The 23,039-nt window shown below is 45.1% G+C and overlaps 1 protein-coding gene across 1 annotated transcript in view; it reads left to right on the top strand.

Moving 5' to 3' along the window:
- TATDN2 (TatD DNase domain containing 2) overlaps nt 1-23,039 on the top strand; it is a 222,264-nt gene that overhangs the window by 122,850 nt on the left and 76,375 nt on the right. Inside the window, exon 3 of the mRNA XM_069207416.1 lies at nt 16,573-16,700. Coding sequence (XP_069063517.1) covers nt 16,573-16,700 — 128 coding nt within the window. The remainder of the gene's footprint in view (nt 1-16,572; nt 16,701-23,039) is intronic.

Here is a 23,039-nt window from a genome sequence, read left to right as displayed (position 1 = left end):
ATTTCCATCCCGTCGACGTCGGGATTTCATCCTGTGACTCCGGTGGGTCCATCCGCTCCGAGTGCTCTTTCATCGGCGCCGAAGTTACCTGTGGCGCCGGACGCGGCGTCGGTGGCTTCTGAAGATCGGCGCCGATCTTCGGCTTCGGCGGAGGCATTGTCGACTCCGCGTATCGTGCAGAGGCTTCATTCGAGGAGACGTGCTCTCCGTTTATTAGAGGAGCAGGAGTACCAACGAGTCCTGGAAGAAGGAGAACTAGAGGACTCGGTTGATGGACTGCATGGTCTAGATACAGCCAGTGGGCTGGACACTTCCCCTGAGTGGGATCTTTCATCTCCAGGGGAATACATGGTGGAGGCTGCTTCCTTTCATGCAGTGGTACGGAAGGCAGCTAGTTTTCTGGACCTGCCTTTGCCGGTGGCAGAGACAAAACAGAACCTTCTGACAGAGGTGCTTCATCCGGCCTCAGCTGCGGCAGAGCCTCTATTGCCCTTTAATGACGCTTTGCTGGATCCGGTGCTAGAGGTGTGGAAGAGACCAGTATCTTCACCAGCGGTTCATAGAGCCGTAGCCAGGAGGTATCGAGCTGCACCAACTGACCCTGGCTTTCTTTCTAGGCACCCTACACCGGAGAGCTTGGTGGTGCAGGCCTCCTGTTCATCCAAATCAGCGCCTGGTTCTTTCCCGACGGTGCCTGGGGACAGAGACTCGAAGAAACTGGATGCGCAGTCCAAGAAAATCTTTTCGTCCTGCAGTCTGGCGTTGAAGGCCACCAACGCAACTTGTATCCTGGGGAGATATGTTCATGCTCTTATGGAGGACATTTCCTCATCATTTACGGAGCTTCCCCAGGGTCTTTTGGATGTTGTTTCAGATGCCCAGGCTGCTGCGACCCAGATTATTCAGGCTGGGCTGGATACGACCGACTCGGTGGCCAGAGCAACGGGCACGACTGTGGTGGCAAGGAGACAGGCCTGGCTCCGTAATTCGGGGTTTTCTGCAGATGTGCAGTCAACCCTATTGGATCTCCCTTTTGATGGGGACAAGCTGTTTGGCGCCAAGGCAGATTCGGCCTTGGAACGTTTTAAGGAGAGCAGGGCCACAGCCAAATCGCTAGGACTCCAAGCTCCTTCTTCCTCTGCCTCTTCCAGGATTTTCAGGAGGTTTCGGGGATTTGGGCGTGGCTCTTCCTCCTCTTCCTTTCGGGGGAGATTCCAGCAACCTGCCTCTTCCCATCCCTATAGATCTTTTAGAGGGAGAGGGAGGGCCCGCACCAGAGGAGCCTCTCAGCAGCACTCTGCCTCTTCCTCGTCCTCTGGAGGGGTGCAGCAGGGAAAGCAGCCTTAGGCTTCCACCATTTCCCACTCACTCCTCTCCTGTAGGGGGAAGATTACAGCATTTTCTCCGCAAGTGGAAGACTATTACAACGGACACTTGGGTTCTCAGTATTGTGGGAAAAGGCTACACCCTTCCCTTTCGGGAGTTCCCGCCCCTCATCCCGCCCCGCCCATCTTATTGTTCAGAAGAACACCTCCTGTTGCTAGAACAGGAGGTACAAGTCCTCCTTTCAAAGGGCACGGTAGAGTTGGTCCCAGAGCAGGAAAGGGGTCGAGGTTGTTACTCAAGGTATTTCCTGATTCCCAAGAAGGATGGTCGGTTGAGACCAATCCTGGACCTGAGGATCTTGAATTGGTTCCTCAAACAGGAAAAGTTCAAGATGCTGACCCTAGCTCAGGTGCTTTGGGCGTTGAACAAGGAAGATTGGATGGTGTCTGTCGACTTGCAGGATGCTTACTTTCATATCCCGATACTCAAGTCACACAGGAAGTATGTCCGGTTTATGGTGGGATCGCAGCACTATCAGTTTGCGATCCTTCCGTTTGGTCTTACTTCAGCACCTCGAGTCTTCACGAAGGTGATGTCGGTGGTTGCGGCAGAGCTCAGAAGGAAGGGGATAGCAGTATTCCCTTACTTGGACGACTGGTTGATCAAAGCCAAGTCGCCGGAGCTTGTGTCGCATCATCTGCAGTCAACGACTCAGTTGTTGTTCGACCTGGGTTTTTCGGTGAACGAGCCCAAATCTCACCTGGAGCCCTCTCAGCGCCTCCTGTTCATAGGGGCAGTACTGGATACAACATTGAGTCGAGCCTTTCCTCCGCCTCAGCGGATTCAAGATATTCAGGAATTGGTTCCAATGTTTCGAAATGGAGCGGTAGTTCCAGTCCTCAAGGTCCTTCGTCTGCTCGGTCTGTTTGCCTCCTGCATTCTGTTGGTCACGCATGCTCGCTGGCACATGAGGGCTCTTCAGTGGTGCCTCCGAAGGCAGTGGTCTCAACACAAAGGAGATCTAGAAGGTGCTGTCAAGATCTCCAGAGATGCTGCTGTGGACTTGAAGTGGTGGATTGCGAGCAACAATCTTTCACAAGGAAAGCCGTTCGCGCAGTCGCTACCAGTGGCCACGGTCATAACGGATGCTTCCACTCTAGGGTGGGGAGCTCATCTGGGGGATCTGGAGATCAAAGGCCTTTGGTCTCCAGAGGAGCAGATGTTTCATATCAATCTGTTAGAGTTACGGGCTGTACGTCTGGCTCTCAAGGCCTTCCTCCCTTCCCTTCGTGGTCAGTCGGTACAGGTCCTGACGGACAATACTACCACGATGTGGTACATAAACAAACAGGGAGGAGTAGGGTCGTACCTTCTCTGCAGAGAAGCTCTTCGACTATGGTCTTGGGCAAAGGACCATCAGATTTGCTTGGTAGCAAATCATCTGGCCGGGGTCTTGAATGTACGTGCGGACAGTCTCAGTCGCCAATTCTCGGCCGACCACGAGTGGCGTCTCCATCCAGATCAAGTCCGTTTAATCTTCCAGATGTGGGGGTTTCCTCGGATAGATCTGTTTGCCACTCGGGAGAACGCGCATTGTCCGTTATTCTGCAGCCTCCAGTATCCGATGCAGGGAGCGTTAGGGGACGCGTTTCAAATAACCTGGTGCGGCCAGTTGCTTTACGCGTTTCCTCCCATACCCTTGATTCCTCGAGTATTGAGGAAGATTCGCCAAGACCGGGCGCTTGTCATCTTAATAGCTCCGGATTGGCCAAGGAGGGTGTGGTACTCCGACCTTCTCCAACTCTCAATGTGCCCTCCGCTCCGTCTCCCTTTCAGGGCAGACCTCCTCTCGCAGTCGCAGGGGCAGGTTTTACACCCCAACCTCCAGAGTCTGCACCTACATGCCTGGAGATTGAACGGGGCAACCTGAGTTCCTTCTCTCTCCCGCCTGATGTAGTGGATGTTACATTAGCGGCCAGGCGACACTCCACTAAATCTATCTACGCTAATAGGTGGTCTAAATTTGTTGCGTGGTGTGGAGAGAGGCAGATTGATCCCTTACATGCTCATCTATCGGACGTTTTGTCTTTTGCTCTCTCTCTCTAGCGCAGAAAGGTTGTGCAGTGGCTACCATTAAGGGTTATTTGTCGGCCTTGTCAGCCTTCATTTGTCTTCCAGACCAACCATCGTTATTTAAATCCCCTATTGTTATCAGATTCTTGAAAGGTCTTCTAAATAAATATCCTCCAAAACCATTCGTTATGCCGCAATGGGATTTGTCCTTGGTCCTGACTTTCCTTATGGGGTCCCCTTTTGAGCCTATGCATTCTTGCCCCTTAAGGTATTTGGTTATAAAAACAGTTTTCCTGGTAGCGATAACATCTGCAAGGAGAGTGAGTGAGTTGCAGGCCTTATCGGTAAAGCCCCCTTATACAACTTTTTATGGGGATAAGGTGGTGTTGAGGACCAAGGCTGCTTTCCTCCCGAAGGTTGTTTCACCCTTCCATTTGGCTCAGACAATTACTTTGTCCACGTTCTATCCTCCGCCTCATCCTTCTAAAGAGGAAGAAAGACTGCACCGTCTGGACCCAAAGAGGGCGTTCAGCTTCTTTATTGATAGAACAAAGGATTTCAGGCTGGAGGATCAGCTGTTCATCGGGTACGTGGGCAAGAGGAGAGGAAAGGCAGTCCACAAGAGAACACTCTCCAGGTGGGTGGTTCTTTGCATTAAAATCTGTTACTCTTTGGCAAAGAAGGACCCTCCTGAGGGCATTGGAGCTCATTCCACCAGAGCTAAGTCGGCCACTTCGGCCTTGGCCAGGGGTGTTCCTGTGGTTGACATCTGCAAGGCCGCAACTTGGTCGTCCCTTCACACTTTTGCGAAACATTACTGTTTGGACTCTGAGGTCAGAAGGGACGGCCATTTTGCACGGTCAGTGCTGCAGGATTTCTTGGTTTGACCATTTAGGCACCCGCCACCGGGCGTGGTACTGCTTTGGGACTCTATTCATTAGGTGAGGAATCCACAGGTAGTTGTATCCATCAGAAGAACGAGTTACTTACCTTCGGTAACGACTTTTCTGGTGGATACATTAGCTACCTGTGGATTCCTCACGGTCCCACCCGCCTCCCCGTTGCCTTTCTGGTCTTACCAAGTAATCCTTGAGTGCGCTCCTCTTGGTCTTCAAGGTTGCAATAGACGTTGTATATATGGATATGTGTGTATATTATCTGTATATATATATATATATATATATATGTGTATATATCTTTGTGTACATACATGATTTGCATATATTTGTTCGTTATATTAAATTTACAGCTATTCATTGCAATATTGTGTATTTTACAAGGTTATGGGATGTTGCCTTGCTCTTTCATTGCATTGGGTGGTTGTTCTCATGCACGTAAAAAATGTTGGTACTGACGTCGGCACGTCGTCGAGGACCTCTTATTGCCTGTATGACGTCAGACGGCGTCGCGTGGGCTAGAGTGACGTCCTCGTCGACGTGCAGAGACTAGGAAGAAGATTTCCGTCGAATGCTGGCGCCATGGGAGTATTCATTAGGTGAGGAATCCACAGGTAGCTAATGTATCCACCAGAAAAGTCGTTACCGAAGGTAAGTAACTCGTTCATCTCTTTTCTGGATCCCTGCTATAATCCAGTCTATATCTAACAACTCCCATAAACGGTTAAGTCTGCCATGGTGGTATTCACCTACCATGTTGTTGATAATTGCCTACGATAAAGCAAGCCACAACAACTTGTTGGTGAGGCGATTATTCTAAAATCGCTGTTAGTTTCCTTTGGGGTAACCAAGTAGTGCTTTTCCGTCTGTTTGTTTATGGAAGGAATGCAATGTCAGCAGCAGCACAGACAGTGTTAGAGAGGTTTGAAGAGAGAATAGAATACACAGAAAATATTTGCCCTCTGGGGACCTTGGAAAATGGTGGCCCTGGGAAATTGCCAACTTTACCCCTGCCTTAAAACGTCTTTGTTTCCACTACCTTTGACCACCTAAAAAGTGCATTTTTTAAAATTAACTCTCAGCCTTTTCTAACAGACAAATCAAACACCTACTAGCACCACCTTTCCCTGTCTTGAAAGGGGAACCCATCATAGTACAAATTACTTAAATGCATGCAGCAGCCAGTCAGAATTTGTGGCACTATGTGCAACATCACAAGACTTGGGATGAAGAAATTTCTAGAAGGAAAAACTATACTCCAGGCCTTCTTCTCTTAAGCACACGCTATGACACTCTAGTCCAGTTCGGATCCAGAAGGCCCCCTTCCTCCTCCACTTATGGAATGAGTTGAAACTCATATTTACAAGGAGCACTGCATCTGATTATAACTTCCAGTGGTTGATCTCTGAGTAGCACCTTACTTCCAGAACTCCTGACATTCGCACTCTGCCCCACCCGGTCCTCTACCTCTCTGCCCCTTTCCCAGTTCGTACAAGAACCATACCCCATTTGTGTCTTATAGTTATGCCATTGCCCCTGCATAGTTATATTGTATTCCTCTCCCCTGTTTCCAGTTCTCCTTTGTTTCCTTCAAGGATCATGTGATATAAATCTCATATATTCCTAATGCCAATAGTTTAAATGAATGTGGTGGCACTTATATACAGCAATGTTAACTGAGAAGCAGAGGAGCATTGACGAAGTGTTAGAGCACGAGGTACAATACAATCATTTTCAAGAGGTAAACAGCTTATAGCTCAGGTTGTTCTTGAACTGCTTGTGGATCATGGTAGTTCTAATGTAAGTGGGGTATTATGCCACATTCTTGGACCATAGATGAAGAAATCCTGAGTTCTGATGTTTCCTTCTTGACTTTTCTCATGCCCAGTCTGACAATGCTTGTCTACCTCGTGTGGCATTGTCCATCAGAGGTAGTTTCATTTATCACCTAGGTATGTTGCAATATTGAGTCGGATACCCTTCTAGGTGGTGTAGTTTGTACTGAATGTGCCACACAGCTAGAGGTGGAGCATGAGTAGTTCCTTCTGCTTTAACATAATGTGATTGAACTTTGTTACGTCATGTTATATGTTATATTACATGTTATGTAATGTTACTTTACCCGGCAGGGTATCTGGGCACTGAGCAGGTGAGAGTCCAGGCACACCTAGCGCCCAGAGGGACTGCTGAGAAAGCCGGGTCTTCAGCTTCTTGTGGAATTCAAAGAGTGAGCACTAGACTCTTATGTGTAGCAGCAGGTCTTTTCGAGCGATGTAGGAGAAGGCTTGACTGCTTAATCTGGTTTTCCATATTCATGCAACTTGTGTAAGTAGGCCTCTGGACGAGCGGAGGTGTTTGGAAGATGTGTGAAAGCAGATGCAACTGTTGAGGTAGGCTCAGCCAGTGTTATGTAGTGTCTTGAAATGTGGGTGAGGAGTTTGAAATCTGCTCGTTTGTGAATGGGGAGGTACTAGAGCTCCTTCAGGTGTGATGTGAGTGCGGCATGGGAGATGGAGAAAGTGGGAGGAGAGAGTTCAGAATAGTCTGCGGCATTCTGGTGAGTTTTTTTGTTTTTGTTGATCACGCCTTGTCTTGTCTGTGAGGAAGAGAATGAATTGCATGTCATCGGTGTAGAAGAGGGCATGGATATTATGAAAGAAGATGATATTGGTTAGAGGGATCATGTTTGCATTGAAGAGGGTCTGGCTCAGGGATGATCCAGCAGAACTACGCAGATGAGAATGCGGGCCTCTGAGGTGTATGTTGCCAGGCTGACTGACTGGGTCCTTCCAGTCGCGGAAAAAGCAGATCCATTGGAGTGCATGTCCTTGGTTCCAGTGTCATGTAGGCATGGGATGGGAGACTATGGCAAATGCTGCAGAGGTCCAGGAGGAGAAAGGCCTCTGTGGGAACCCCTGGACTCTGTGCACACTATATATCTCATTTTCATATAACATATACAGAGCCAGCTTCCTACAAGTGGCTCCCAACCATTTGACTTCTGTGGACCCCTACTTTATCAATACTGGAACCCGGGGACCCCCACTGAATCATTATTGGAATCCGGTAACCCTTCCACCCCCTCCCCAACCTCACTGAGTCATTACTGAAAGCTGGGCACCTAATCTATTAATATAATTTAATTTTATAAGCAGTTGCGGACCCCTGAAGAGGCTTTGTGGACCCCCAGGGGTCCCCGGACCACAGGTTACGAACCACTGTCCTAGAGGAGTCAGTGGTGTATGGGTGGTGGTCCATATGTTTTGAAGGATGCCGGAACCAGTCCTTTGAAGGCTTTTATAGCAACTAGCAAAGACCAAGTCATGTTGAAGATATTCACTTGTAATGTCTGCTGTCTGAAAGCCTTTCCTTTACAACTGGGAATTCCTAGTGAGTTAGTGGAAATTAACACTGATATAGGCTTAATTCAGGAAACATACCTAATGGCAGCAGGTCAGAGACATCTGCACTCCAAATGGTTCCCAAACTAGGCTCTGGCAAGCTGTGAGGAATGGGTATTCCTCCACTAAGCACTCTCGGTAATAGACTTATTGACCATAAGGGTGATATGGACAGTTACACATGAGAAGTAGCATGCCTTGCCCATCACCTTGACATTAATTTATGACCCTAATAAGGGCTAGTAGGAACTCATCCATGGTGCGCTATGTAAAATCAATGGACAATGGAACAGATGTTTGCAGGAGGTGACATCAACCTGGCAAGGTGTTCTGATAAGGACAATGGTAACAGATATGATGCACATTCACACTTTCATGTACGGGACTTTCTTGGCTTGAAGGCAAGAACAATACAGGTGAGGTGTAAAAGGCTATGCCCTTAAGTAATAGGTAAGTGTGAGGCTTATGGTGTATTATATGGTATGGGTGTGCTACCTTACCATGTAATACACTCACAAACGTGTCTTGGGTCCAGTCAGGCTGGTTTGTAAAACCTTTGGCTCAGCTCTGGAGTTCTGTTGCTTTGAGCAGCAAGGCTTATAAAAAGGAACTAATGTAAAACATTTAGAAGCATAAAACAAGTAAAATGTCAATCTCTCCTTCTTAGTCCAAAGCACAAACAAGCATTGGTAACTGTAAAGTTTAGATGCTTTTGAAAAGTTTGAAAGAGTTGTGCTTGGTTACTGCTGCCAGTTGGGGCAACCAAATCCAGAAGGAGAAGGTCAGAGGGACGCTAAGGGCTATTTGGACAGTTGCCTGGGCACCAAAGCAACCTGAAGTCCAGTTCCACACTTTGTCAAGAGCTTCAAAGGCTTTAATGGTGTGGTCCTAATGCTGGGGATGCAGGATGCTGAGGTTGCTGAAAGATGCTCTGGGTGCAGTGCAGTCAACGGGGGTGTCCTTGCGGTTATTCCCTAGTCCATGGATAATGTAGGGTGACTTTTGCCACAGTGTTCGGTGTCCCTAAAAGTCCTCTTTGAGCTTGTAGATGGCCAGCTGCGGCTCGGTTACTGATCTCTGTAGACAATGGTATCCTTTGGGGGAGGCTGTCTTTGTTGATCAGTCTAGACTCAGATGACACTCCCTGATCTAGCAGACTCGCATGCAACTTTCACCATTGAGGATTAGACTCTTGAGTTGCCCGGCAGCGGTCACCAGTGATTCAAAGAAAGTGCCTCTGACTTGCCAGAGTTGGTTACTTCAGCTTTGATGGCCCTGGTGCTGGTTCCAGGGGATCAACCGTCTGACCCTTTGAGTCACTTCTTTGGTCTGGGGCTCGGGAGCAACTTATTCACAAGCCAGGAGCCACAAGCACAGTCCTCGCTTTACAAGCCTAGGTGCGGCATGTACTGTCCAGAAGACACTGCAGCCTCTCTGCCAGGTCTAGAGGTCAGTGGACTTCTTCAGTCCTTTCTCCAGTTTCTGTATGATCTGAGGTTCTGGGTGCCACATATGCTGTTTTTATGCCCAGAAAGCGCCCTGGGAGTGATGATGCGGTCACTAGGCACTGTGTTACCATGATCTCTTCCACCCTGTGACAACTTCTGGCCATAGTGCACTATTCTGCCCACTCTCAAGATGTGTGAACCCTTCCTTGAATGTTAGGAGCTTGGTAACCCACTCCAGCATTTGGCAACTTGTGGGCTAAAGACCCCTGAGAAAAACGGTTTGGGCACTGGCCTTCCCTCTCTGTTCCCACCGCCTGTCTACCTGAACAAAGGACAGCCCCTCAGGAGTCTGAACACCATTTTCCCACCAAAGCCGACTTCTCCTTTGAAGCTCACCTTTTGAGCTAACACCCTGACTGGCTTCCTACAACAGGGAGGTAACACCTACTTCTCTAGCAGGCTACTATTTCTCCTGAGCCTGGGAGTCATTCACTTTACTCCCAAGGAGGACTGAAAGTTGTCTGGTGGCCAGCAACTGTGGAAGGCCACTGGGCAACAGAGGGCAACCTTGTAAAAGTTGGCTTTCATTTAAAGTGCCATTGAATTCAACTTGGGCATAAAGTTGTGGCTAATACCATGATTCGTTAAATACCTTGAATTACCCATTTAAGTAGTCCCATTCAGAATTTAGCCAGACCAAGAGGTCAGCCGGTAACTGTATGAAAGCCAATGGGGCAAATTATAGAAAATGGTGGGTGGGTAGATTAGGCGAACACAGACCCAGTATCAAGAGTAACAACATCAGATAGTGCAATTAATACATAGATGTAAACAAATGATTTGGTCAGTCAATCAATCAGTATTTGTAAAGCGTGGCTACTCACCCGTGAGGGTCTCAGGGCGCTGGGGGCCTCATCCAAAGAGCCACATCTCGAGGTTCTTCATGAAGATGGTGAGCGATTGGCTGTGTCTGAGGTGCAGGGGGGAGGTTGTTCCAGCTCTTCGCTTCAGTGTAGGTAAAAGATTGTCCTCAGGCGCTGGGTGCTCAAGGGTGAAAGAAAGCGCGCTATGGAGTTGTGGAGTACACTCCTATTGGGTTTAACCTATTTAATAAATGTATGTACTGATTGGTTATTTCAAATATGCAAGCGTATACAGAACTAATTGCAACTGAAACTAGATTTTAGTGATCTGAATATTCAGTCAGCCCTGAGGAAGTCAGTTGGAATATAATTATCCAGAGATGAAATGTGTTGGCTAGTTTGTGGTGAAAATTACAGCATAAGATTATTGTGGTTCATTAATAAAGAACCCAAGAAGACCTTTCACGCAAGAGTGGGACCTTTTGTGTCAGAGTGCTTGGGGATTAAACTTTCTTAGCCAATGGGCCAACATTTCCACAGCAAAAACAATAATTTGGAAGTTTTACTGTTAGGACATATTAAAAGTATATGTCCTACTTGATAATGTACAGCTCCCATCCTTCGGGCTTCATAGGCCTTCCTTGGGGGAGACTTGCACATAAAGGGCAGTGGGGGCTTTGCCATTAGTTTAAATGGCAAAGTGGAACTCGCTGTTTTAAAATGCTCTTCCAGGCTGTAGTTGCAGGCTAGTGGCCATTCTGTACTTTCACACGCAGGGTGGTTTAATCAGTCCCTCCAGACAATGTTGGGTCCAGTCAGGGTCCCAAAACGAGCGGCAGGCTCACCTTACGATGCACGTATGTAAAGCATTTAAATACATCAACACAGTAAATAAGTGAGACACAACACACAATAAAAATACCCATTTATAAAAATAGTAAAAACAATTCTTAAAAATTACACCAAAATGACCAAAATCCATTATAGGAAACCAGAGTTATGAATTTTTAAAGATTATTTTAAAAAAATGTGCTTTCTAGTGCTTAGAAATCAACAGCACCAACCAGGGATATCCGATCACACTTGACTAGTATAAAGTCAAAGTTTGAGACCAACTGCAATGGAGCCCTGCTTGGATACACTGAGCAGGGGGCCTCTGTCCAAATTTTATCTTTGCACTTCAAAACTTTTCTGTAGCTTTTGTCTCTTGACATTGTGCGGTCCTTCTTAGCAAGCCAGTTTCTATGTGATGTTGTCAGACTGCTTTTCTGCATGACCCTGGTCAAATCCTGGAAGTTTGGAGCTCCGGAGCTTTCAGAGAGACAAACCTGAAATTCTGGATGGGTCACAGTTGAAGGTGGTCTGCTTGACTCACACCAGCGAGTTGATCCACTTATGGAGCTTTTTTTCCAAAAGTTGCTCCAAACTTCTGGAAATTCTTCCTGAAGTTCTTTTTTGAGGATTCAAAGTGTCCAAAACACACATCCAAGGGTCTAAAAGATCTGAAATGGTCCTTGGGAGTTTAGGACCACAATTCCCACATTACACCTGGCCAAATCCGTAAAGGTCCACTGGATGCATTCCAAGCAGGGGCTGTTTTGATAGTTGGTGCAGGCAAGCTATGTTCACCTGTTGCTTTCAGGGAGTCTACTCCTGAGTCCTTTTTTCAGCAAGGCAGAGTCCTTAGGGCAGTTGTGTCAGTGTGCAACAGGGGCAGTACTTCAGAGTGCAGCCTTCAGGGTTGCAGACCAGGGTTCCAGCAGAGCAGTCCTTTCTCATCTTATGGTTTCAGGTAGCAGATCTGAGTTGTAATGCAGATCAACCATTTTTATTCATTCATCTTGGAGGACAAGCAGGGGTACCCTTGTTTAGTGACCTGCAGGGTGCACCCAAAAGCATGACAGCTTCTTCCAAAGTGTGGTGTTTTCTTGCCCCATAAAGCACTGCACTTTCAAATTCCAAGCTGGACGGTTTTCCTCCAGAGGAGCAAGACCTGGCTGAACCAACCTACTGGTGTGGCTCATTTCCATTAGCCCTCCTCCCCCCTGTACATCTGCAAATTCCTTTCCTGGGCCTGCTATCTAGCTGTGGGGTGCAGGGTGAGAGGGCAGGCCTGACTGGCATTCCTTTCTGTCCTGCTTCCTTTGAAGACCAGTTTGATTTACACAGCCCCCTTTCTGGCCTGGCATCAGCATCTTCTAACCTCCCCCATCAGATAAACTCTGCCCAGTGCAGGCCAGTTATCACCTCATCAAAGCAGCCTGGCTAATCCTGTTAGGGCTGACCAATCAGGAGTGGCCACTAGCAGGCTGGAATTTGGCTTACAGAAAATAAAGTCTTATAACTTCTTTTTTGTACTAGTTATGATAGATTCAACAATGGCAAGTTGCTGGATTTATCATAACCGTTCCTTTGGGTCATTTTATGACACATTTAACTCTTTCCTAGCAATACTTATACTTATGGAAATAATCCCATTTTAGCTTATGGAGCTAAGTATCTAAAATGAGGAAAAATTGAAAGGTGCAGTTTTTCACTCACCAGGGCATATGAAACATCTTTTGTAATGCCACTGCTTATAGTTACATAGCACCCCACCCCTGGGCCATCTAGGTGAGACCTTGGGGATGACTTATATGTAAACATAAGGCAGATTATCACTTTGGAAGTACCTCTAATTCTAAAGTCGAATGTGCACACATTTTACTTCGTAAAGACAGTCTACAAGGCAGGGCTGCCTTAGAAAATGACAGCAGGCAACACAGCTGTGCACACTCCAGTGCAGGAAATCTACTGGACCTCTAAACTTCCCTGCCCTATTGTATACTAGGAATTATAGGTAGTTTGAATTCCCCTTGCCCTATTATCTACTAGAGACTCACAGGAGTCTTGTTGCCAGTTGTAATTGTGCCACTTTACCATATACCTTTTATTCAGAGCACTGGCCCTGGGACTGTATAGCAGAGCCCAGGGCACAACCAGGGTCAGTTACCACCAGTATTAGTCAGAAAACATTGTAGTTAACATGCTAAAAGGATGTCTTTCTCACACCTAATGTAGACAGATAAAGCATGGAGTTTCATTGACTACAATCTCGTCCTTTACGGGAAGTGTTGTTTCTTCCAAGGTTGCAAAGGGATGTGCAACCCTCCATGTCGCCAGATCTGCGATAAGACAACTGTAAGCCTGGGTTTCATGTCTCCCTTGCCCTTCTCGTTTTTATGCTTCAATAGGGGGTGCTATAGGGTGGGCAGCACCTTCACGAAAAGGACGATTAAGACAATGCGAAAAATTCGAGGAGGACTAGTTAGAATGCTTGCTTCCTTTATCTCTAAGTCTGACATTGGCTCAAGAATCCAGAAGTGGAGGAAGAGGCTGTTAAAAAGCTGATACAGGATGGTAAGTTTCTTTTGAAGCAGGAAAACTAGTGTATATAGAATCTCTTAAAGATGGATGCAAACTTCCTTTCGAAATTATGTGAGTGAAGGAATTGGGCATACTGTTTCTTGTAGCTAAACTGTCTCAATCCCTGCAGTTGTTCTGTGGTTTCTAAGAATATGTGGAACACTTTGATTGAAGAAGTTAGCACATGAAGCACAGGGAAAGGATCTGCAATTCAAGAAAGCATGGAAACCAGTGCTGACACTGCTGTGAAGGGCCTTAAAGTCTGCACATGCCCTAAGGGGCTGCAATTATTCATTATTCTGGGTTAGGCAATAAAGACGAGGGTTACCTTTGTAAAGATACCTTTATTTTTTTATTTTATTTTTTTTGGATACGGCCGAGCACGGCTGAGGGCATCTTTGCAGGCATTGGCCTGAGAGTTAGAAGTGTGTGAGACCTGGATGCTTAAGCATGGGGGTGACTTGGGAGGTTTGGGAAAGAGGCATTGTTTTGTAAATGTGGGGGAGGTGAGACGGGAGTGAGGAGTTGGTTGTGTATACGATACTGCCATTTAATTATTTTAGTCGGTATTGCTGGCACTTACAATATGTTAATGTTCACATTTAATAAAGTATGGAAAAATCAGACCTAAATGATGTGAAGAGTTTTTCAGTTAAATAATCGAGGTAACTGATCTACAGCCTACATCAAATAAGCAGTTCTACTTGATCTTTCATATTTATCCTTCTAACAAACATTTTTTTTTGCACATACTGTGAGGTGATCAAAATGTCTTATTCTAGGTGTGAGTAGAAGAATTTCTAATAATATAGCTCGTGTCTTGGACCTTTTCGGATTCAGTACACTTAGAAACATTTTGACTGCATCTGAATAGAAACAGTACTTGAGGCCCGGCCTAGCCAACCTTAAGACGTTATATTTTTGCTATTCTTTGCCGGAGTTGCAAATTAAGTTCATGTATTGAATCAGTATCCTCAATGGTTTTATGCGACGTGTTGGGAAAGGTTGAAAATAGTTTTTCATCTAGTGATGTAGTTGCCTAGTGATATTTGGTATAATCAAATTTGGTTAAAAGGGATGGTTTTGTAGTTCGCCTATGATATTGTGAGTATAGGATTGATGCTTATGGTGGCGTCTCTTAGACCATTTGGGACCAGCATGTGGGCTTGTGGTTGAAAAAGGACAATACACTGCTATCAGTGACGTTGGTTTCTGAAATTGAAGTCTTACTTCACAATCACTTTTTCTGAATAATGTCATTTAATATAAGTTAATGGAAATAAGGAAATAAGAAGTATGACCTTTAAGTCCTTTAGCTAGTGGTAAAGTAGTTCTTGGGTATAAGCCTATTTTTGTTTTTTTGCAGGAGGATTTTAAAGGTGTCCACCACACTTTTAACTTATGTTTTTTGCATGTTGACAGGATTATAGGGCAACCTTTGGTGATTGCTTTGGTAAGTATGTGCCCGTTTTAACCGAATGCGAACAGTGTGTGTCAAAGAGACGGGCAGTCATTGTCTGTGGATTACGAATTGTCTGTGGATTATAGACTGCGACCCTGGAGTTAAGCATTGGGCAGTGAATGCTGTTGATTAAACTGTGGTTTTAGATAGGGTGTAGATAGTGGGTGGGGTGTACATAGTTTATTTTATAGCATTATGCTTATGAATTCAAAAAGTGATTTGGTGTTTCTTTGAGAACAGTTCCCTTGATACCATGGAATGAACTCCTTGTATTTGCTGTCCTTGGATGTTAGTCAGCCCTGTGCCTAGAGGGAGTGCAACGAACGGCACAAAATTACCGTGAGCATTATATTTAAATGCATGCAATGGTATAAATTAATGGATAAGTGAGCCATGTGTAGGCCATTCCCAATCTTGAGATATATTTTGTGGTTAGCCTGTGTGGGATCGGATTGATTTGTATGTGGATAGTCCTCTTGCAGAATATTAGAGTATGCTAAATAAGCATTGACATTGCTCATAGGTCTGGTTTATAATTATTAATGTGTTTAAGCGTTCAGTACATGTCAGGGTCATCGATTAATAATTCGATTTGCATTACCTAGTGCATAATTCCTTTATCTATTCATTTTGGTTTGCCCGAACAATTTGCTATCAATACATAAAAGCTCCTGAATTCGATGGAGCCCATTCGGACAAACATTTGCTTAGAACACAGACACGACCCAAGGGGTGAAATGTGACACAAATTGTGGTCGAGGGCTGTTTGTCCACACTAGAAGTATTTTCTCCTACACTTTTTCGTGTTGTGTGTGTCTAGGGAGGAAGGACTACTAGCCGTAATTCCTTCCTGTTTCCTCAGGTGATTATGAATCCAGAGTAGACATTTTGAGTAGAATGCTGATATTGGGGAATAGAGTGGAGCTGTAAAGGGATAGGAAGTGTAAATGGAAATTTTAACACAGGAAAGATTGAAGACTGAATCAGATTTAGTTTCTGTTTTTTTTTTTTTTGTTGGTTTGCCATTTTCTCTGCATGGATGGATAATGGCAAGGATAAGACACCATTTACCTGTGTAACTGTATATTACTATGGATGATTGATTATTGAGAATCCAGGATAAGTAAGTTGGTTACGTAGTTTGCCTCTACATATGCCCAGTCCCACAGCAATAACTGTTAGAGGGTAATTCCATTATGGCAAGCCTATCGTACCTGGGGGTGCAAGAAATATGATGTGCACTTGTCACAAGGTTTTGGAGAAAAAATGTGTTGAGGAAAATGTTTTAATTCCTCTGCACTGCTGTGACACTGAATGCTCCGCAATGAGTTGGCCTAATTCTCTGCATCCAAAATGACACCGTGGAGAAACTGAGGGTACAATTGAGAGGAAATAGCTGACGCACCCAATATTATGTGAACACGTCATTTCGACTGAACCCTAAAGGGAGGATGTGAAGTGGGCTCTTGTTATACTTGAGGGTGGAAGTGCCTGTATTAAAGGGGCGGGTCACTGAAAGTGCGCCTAGAAGTAGACATGCTAGATGAACGTGTTGTGAAATGCATGTGATTCTTGAACTGTAGCCACCCGGGTCATGTAGATGGAGGAGGAAGCTGTTGACAATGAGCAAGCATGATTGCTTAGAGCAGCCTGTGGTTTCCCTGTTTATCGTGTACTTTCGTCCTGCTGCTTCCCCAGGTGTTTGAGCGCCAGCTGCAGTTGGCCGTGGGCCTGCGGAAACCACTTGTTATTCATTGCAGAGATGCAGATGAGGACGTGCTGAGAATCATGAAAAAGGCTGTACCTAGAGACTACAAGATACATAGGTAATGGTCTTTTAACTCTAACCCTGTCAATCGGAGGGCTTCGGTTTCAGCTGTGGGTGGATTACCTCTCTGTAATGTCATTTAATGTGTTTTTGTATAGCAGGAACCTTTTGCTCAGACTTTACCTGTTTTCCCAATTGACTTCCCCATAGAAAATGGCTCCAGTGACAATTTCCTCTGGTGCAGGCGTTAGGCCATTGGCCTGAATCAAGTAGTGCCCTAATCGCATTTTACCCTAAAACCTTCATCTTTAAGATGAGGATTATATGTGTATTCGCAGCATATTCACATAATAAAACTAAACCACAGTTCATGAACGAGCATACTTGATAGTTTGAACAAAAGTTCCTTGCTTTGACGTTTAGCTGGCAAGACTACGAGCTTGCTTTAAGTGTGCATCATTTGTTAAATGCAAATTGGTATCCGAACACTGCATACATTTTTCAAAACTGCATATAACGAATCTGTTCCATGATGCATTCATCTCGGAGTGCGGATTGTGAATTAACATGCTATACATTTGTGCATTTTTTTCCACTCTGCAGAAATTACCCAGTAAGTTATTTGTGACATTTTCAAATTGCCTGAATGTTGGTGTTTGTAAATATTGCATTACACTTTTAAGTATGCAAAGGCTGCGATGCTGGTAATATGTACATGTAGGCATTTGTGTATCCTTGTGAAAATCAAAGATCGCTGAAAAGCTCCCCCAGCCCTCCTCCAACCGTCTCCCTAAGACAGTGTTTAGTTTCTTTTTAATTGTCAAAACGCATGTAGGGAATGGATTGAATTTTAGTTTTATGGAAAATTGTGATATTCCTCCTTCAAAATTAGAAATAGACGATGGCCTTTTGGGATAATGTTTGTGCCAAGTTTCCTTTTTAAATACGGCTTTTGTTTTGAAGCTACAGGTGGGTAAACACTTAGCATTGATTATGTCAGCCCACTCAAAGTTGGTACTGCCATGCAACCTGCTGACGCCTATCAGTATGGCCGATATGGGGCGGATTACTAAGCTTTGACAGTGTTATGGACGTAACAGTGGAAGGTGCTGTACAATTGGGGTTGATGAATTGATTTTTGTACATTTTAAGTTATTCTTGGTATGTATTCGTTTCCAATAAAAGGAGGACAAAAACTCAGCATCTTTAGTCCCGGCTGTGGGTTTTTGGTCTCTGGTCACAGTGACATTCCATTACCACTACTGATGCTTTTAGTGTGATCTATTGTATCAAATGCCCATGTGAGCTGGTACATATTGGACAAACATCCCAGCCTGTTAAAACCAGAGTTCAGCAACATAGATCAAGAATAAGATGTGCAACAAGAGGAGCGCCATTGGTGAAACATTATAGTGCATTCAACCACAAGCCAAATGACATCTGGTGGGACAGTACTTCAGGTAGCACAGGTTAATCAAAGTGGACAATCTATAGCCACCAGCCTAGACAGAATGGAGGCCAGTTTAATTGAAAAATATGGAACAGTGTGACATGGCCTGAATGATTTGGACAAAATGTAGGCCTTGATGTAGAAGGTTGCTTTGATTAACAATAGTTACACTATATCACACTTATTAAAAATGTATAAGCGCATTATGCATTTAGTATTCTGTAGACTACTTTTATGCTTGACAATAATAAAATTCATAGAAAATGTATAAGTGCATTTTGCATTTAGTATATTGTAAACTTCTTTTGTGCTGTATTTTTATGCTTTGCCACAATGGAATATACATGGGAAAAAAGTTTTTTCCTGCGTTATGAGGATATTTTGATGTTATTAATGGGTGCAGTCTTTTCTATCATAAGTCTTGCCAGCACTTTGGTAGAGTATAATATAACAGGATCAGAGAGTCTGGAGACGGGTGTTCAATATAACAGGATTAGATAGTTTCTCCAGTATTGAATCTTTTGTAGATTCACATGCTTGAATCATTCCCTGTCGTCGAGATGGGAGTCCCCGGTAATTCAATAAAGCAGTATATATATCACCATCATAGGCTATAATGGCAGTGAAAAGGTCAGTTTAATAGCCTAGCCATGTACTTTTTCAAAAAAGGACCAAACTTGAACTATAACCAATCAGGTGATAGCACCCCCTAGAACACTCCCAACAGAGGCTGAGTTCCTCAGATTTTCTACCACGCGTCGTGTGAAGGGAGTCTCTCTGAGCTATGCTCCGTTCTTCAGCTTTTTCTTCTTTTTTGAATCATCCAAGATTATATTTCCTGTTTCATTTCTCTAACCCTGGCAATATTATGTTGGAGTAGCAGTAAACAAGGTAAATGGCTACATAAATATGTCTAACCTTTTCCTCAAAAACTCTCACGTTCTGAGAGATGAGGCTATTACTGGCTGGGATTACAAAATCTTAAATCTGTCACTAGTAATGAGGACAGTGAGGATTCCTTCACCTCAAAGTAGAGGTCATAGGGAGACGTTGCGCCAGGCTCTCCGGAAGGAATGGCCATAAAAAGACTTACCATGAGACTTCATAAGGCACTTCCCACAAAAAAAAAGAATGGAAAAAGACCCTAAACTTCCTCTTCAACTCTGACAATACATCAGACAGACCCTCATAATCTTACAATGGGGCGTCTGAAAACCACCTGTAAAATCATCATTCACAGAAATTACTGTGAGGTGGTTGATGACAATGTTGACTAGTATAACCTTGTCTACAGAGGGCCTCGTCTATGATGGCCTCATCTACGATGGTCATCTATGACGGCCCCATCTATGATGGTCTACGACAGTCATATACAGTGATCGTCTGACGGTCATCTACAGTGATCTATGACAATCATCTACAGTGGTCTGTGATGACCTTATCTATGAAGGGCCTCATCTACAATGGTCATCTACTATGGCCTCATCTGTGACGGTCGTCTACGACAGTCATCTACAGTGCTTGTCTACGACGGTCATCTACAGTGCTTGTCTACGACAGTCATCTACAGTGCTTGTCTACGACGGTCATCTACAGTGCTTGTCTACGACGGTCATCTACAGTGCTCGTCTAATACAGCCATCTACAGTGATAGTGTACGACAGCCATCTACAGTGATAGTGTACGACAGCCATCTACAGTGCTCGTCTATGACGGTCATCTACAGTGATCGTCTAGACAGTGGTCTATGATGGCCTCATCTACGAAGGGCCTCATCTACGGTGGCCATCTACTATGGCCTCATCTACAGTGGTCGTCTACGACGGTCATCTACAGTGGTCGTCTACGACGGTCATCTACAGTGGTCGTCTACGACGGTCATCGACGACGATCATCTACAGTGGTCATCGACGACGGTCATCTACGGTGCTCGTCGACGACGGTCATCTACGGTGCTCGTCGACGACGGTCATCTACGGTGCTCGTCGACGACGGTCATCTACGGTGCTCGTCGACGACGGTCATCTACGGTGCTCGTCGACGACGGTCATCTACGGTGCTCGTCAACAGTGGTCGTCTACAGTGGTCTTTGACAACAGTCTACGGTGCTCGTCAACAGTGGTCATCTACAGTGCTCGTCTACGGTCATCGTTGACGACCGCCTCATCTACGACCGCCTCATCTACAACGCTCATCTACGACCGCCTCATCTACAACGCTCATCTACGACCGCCTCCTCTACGAGGCTCATCTACGACGGCCTCCTCTACGAGGCTCATCCACGACGGCCTCCTCTACGAGGCTCATCCACGACGGCCTCATCTACGAGGCTCATCCACGACGGCCTCATCTACGAGGCTCATCCACGACGGCCTCATCTACGAGGCTCATCCACGACGGCCTCATCTACGAGGCTCATCCACGACGGCCTCATCTACGAGGCTCATCCACGACGGCCTCATCTACGAGGCTCATCCACGACGGCCTCCTCTACGAGGCTCATCCACGACGGCCTCCTCTACGAGGCTCATCCACGACGGCCTCCTCTACGAGGCTCATCCACGACGGCCTCCTCTACGAGGCTCATCCACGACGGCCTCCTCTACAAGGCTCATCCACGACGGCCTCCTCTACGAGGCTCATCCACGACGGCCTCCTCTACGATGCTCCTCCACGACGGCCTCCTCTACGATGCTCCTCCACGACGGCCTCATCTACGATGCTCATCCACGACGGCCTCATCTATGATGCTACTATATGGCAGTATCATCTATGACGGTCGTCTACAGCAACCTCATCTATGATGCTAGTCTATGACAACCTCATGTACAATGGTCTACAACGGTCATATACAATGGCCTCATTTATGATAGTTATCTGTGACAGTCCTATCTACAATGTTCATATGCAACAGCCTTTTCTGATGGTTGTCTACTACTACAGCCTTGCCTACAATGACCTTAGTCTATAGAACCACATCTACGATGGCCTTGTCTCTGTATGCTTTGTCAACAACGGCCTTGTCTAAGACTGCATCCTCTACGAAGGCCTCGTCTGCGGTGAAGGCCTCGTCAACAACAGCAAACATTGTCTACATGAATCTAGTTGTTTACATCCGCCTCGTCGAACTTGATCACAATACAAATTAAGACGAAAACAAATAATTGTCAACAAGAGCAAAATGCACATAATCCAGAATAATTTAGTGTCGAGCATTGAGGTACCAATAGGAGCATGTCTTCAACAGTCAATATATTGATGCAGCGCATGGGCAGGTCCATGTATCTCATACTAGAGATTCAGAGCATATTACAGCATCAACTGGTGGATTTCCCCACCAGATTTATTTGGGGCTTTCTATACCCTTCGGAGCGAGCGACCAAACACTTCCAGTTTCCTATAGTAAACAAGAAATTCGTTTTTTTTTTGTTTGTTTGCTTTATGAATCTAAATAGGAAAGCTGTAAAACCTATTCCAATTTTCTCATATATCCAGGGGGAATTACAATCATGGAAAACCCTATTATTCATAGTTCTGCCTAACCAGCAAGGACACGTTCTCCTCTAGGTCCAGGGTACTGTACGGGCTGCCAATTCACTGGTAGTACAGGGCAGGTATAGCCACCGGATGTGGTCAGACATGGCCACATAAATAAAAAAAAAATTGGCGTAAGATTAAAAACAAAACAAAAATGCTACTGCAGTGGAGTGAGATGTCAGCATAGACTGCGCTATAGATAAAGCTTCAATAGTATTTTCACAACTGGCAGGGTCAGTGGTCCTTGGATATTACGGATTAAGGCAACAACATTAAAAAAATTGAGATACAATATATCTAATATTTTATAGTACCATGCTGACGATCTGTATGCCATGCATGTGGACGACTACTTGCAAGCAGTCAACAGTGACTCTTGACACTGCATTTTCATTTGGGGCCTTACAATTTCAAATGAAAGAATCTCTAGAGGGACCCAAAAAAGACAATTATTTATTGATATGTATCTGACTTAACCCTCTCAGAGGTACTTAGGCTAGCTTACCTAAAGTGACAACGTTCTGGTGCTGATTACACCATCCAGTGGGAAAAAAAAGTTCCAAAAATGTTGTCATCTATGGCAGAAAATGGCATCAGACACAAGTCCTGGATCTCCTCACATATATATATATATATATATATATGTTGCAGTTCATCCAGATTCCGCCATCTATCTTCGGAAGGAAGTGCTAGCTACTCTGACCAAGGAGTCCATAGAGAGAAATCCACATTCTCAGCAGGAAAGAGGCTTCTATTCTTGGTTTTGCCTCATAAACCAGAAAACAGAGGAGTGTCCATCCATTATACACCTCCAGAAATTAACAAGTTTTTCCGGAAACAATCCTTTTATATGGTCTCCTTCAGCACAGGATATATTTGTTTCTGCATTCCCACTCCTCAGTTCTTCCATTTGGCTTCAGATCAGCTTTTTCACGCAGGGTTTCTCCAACTTCAACAACTCGTTGATAAAAGCACCAACGACATTTCAAGCGTCCAAAGCCACAGAGGCTTGCCTAAAGTTGTTGCACAGGCTGTCTCCTTGTGAATTATCGGGGATAATCAACTCCTCCATCAAAGAAGATATTTTATGTTCAATTAGCTTTTGGGCATCAGGTCCTCAGCTATCAATAGGATCCCTCTTGTACGCCTGAAAATGAATGCCTTACAGGAGCAGGTACAAAAACAATAGACTCAATCCAACAAATAATTTCAGGGCCTGATGAATGTTCACATAGGTCATGGAAGCTCTAGTCTGGTAGTCTCGGAATACAAATACTTCCCTGGGTAGCTGGGGCAGTCCTCTACAGAACCTCTAATTCGAAGAAAGTGGTCTCTGCTCCAGAAGAGCATACATATCATTCACCTAGATCTCAAAGCCAACTGTTCGGTCTCCAAATTTTTCCTGCCAAT

The sequence above is a fragment of the Pleurodeles waltl genome, chromosome 9 (assembly GCF_031143425.1).
Source record: "Pleurodeles waltl isolate 20211129_DDA chromosome 9, aPleWal1.hap1.20221129, whole genome shotgun sequence".
NCBI classification, from domain to species: Eukaryota; Metazoa; Chordata; class Amphibia; order Caudata; family Salamandridae; genus Pleurodeles; species Pleurodeles waltl.
The sequence above is the reverse complement of the archived record's forward strand: the minus strand, read 5'-3'. Positions and strand labels throughout refer to the sequence as shown.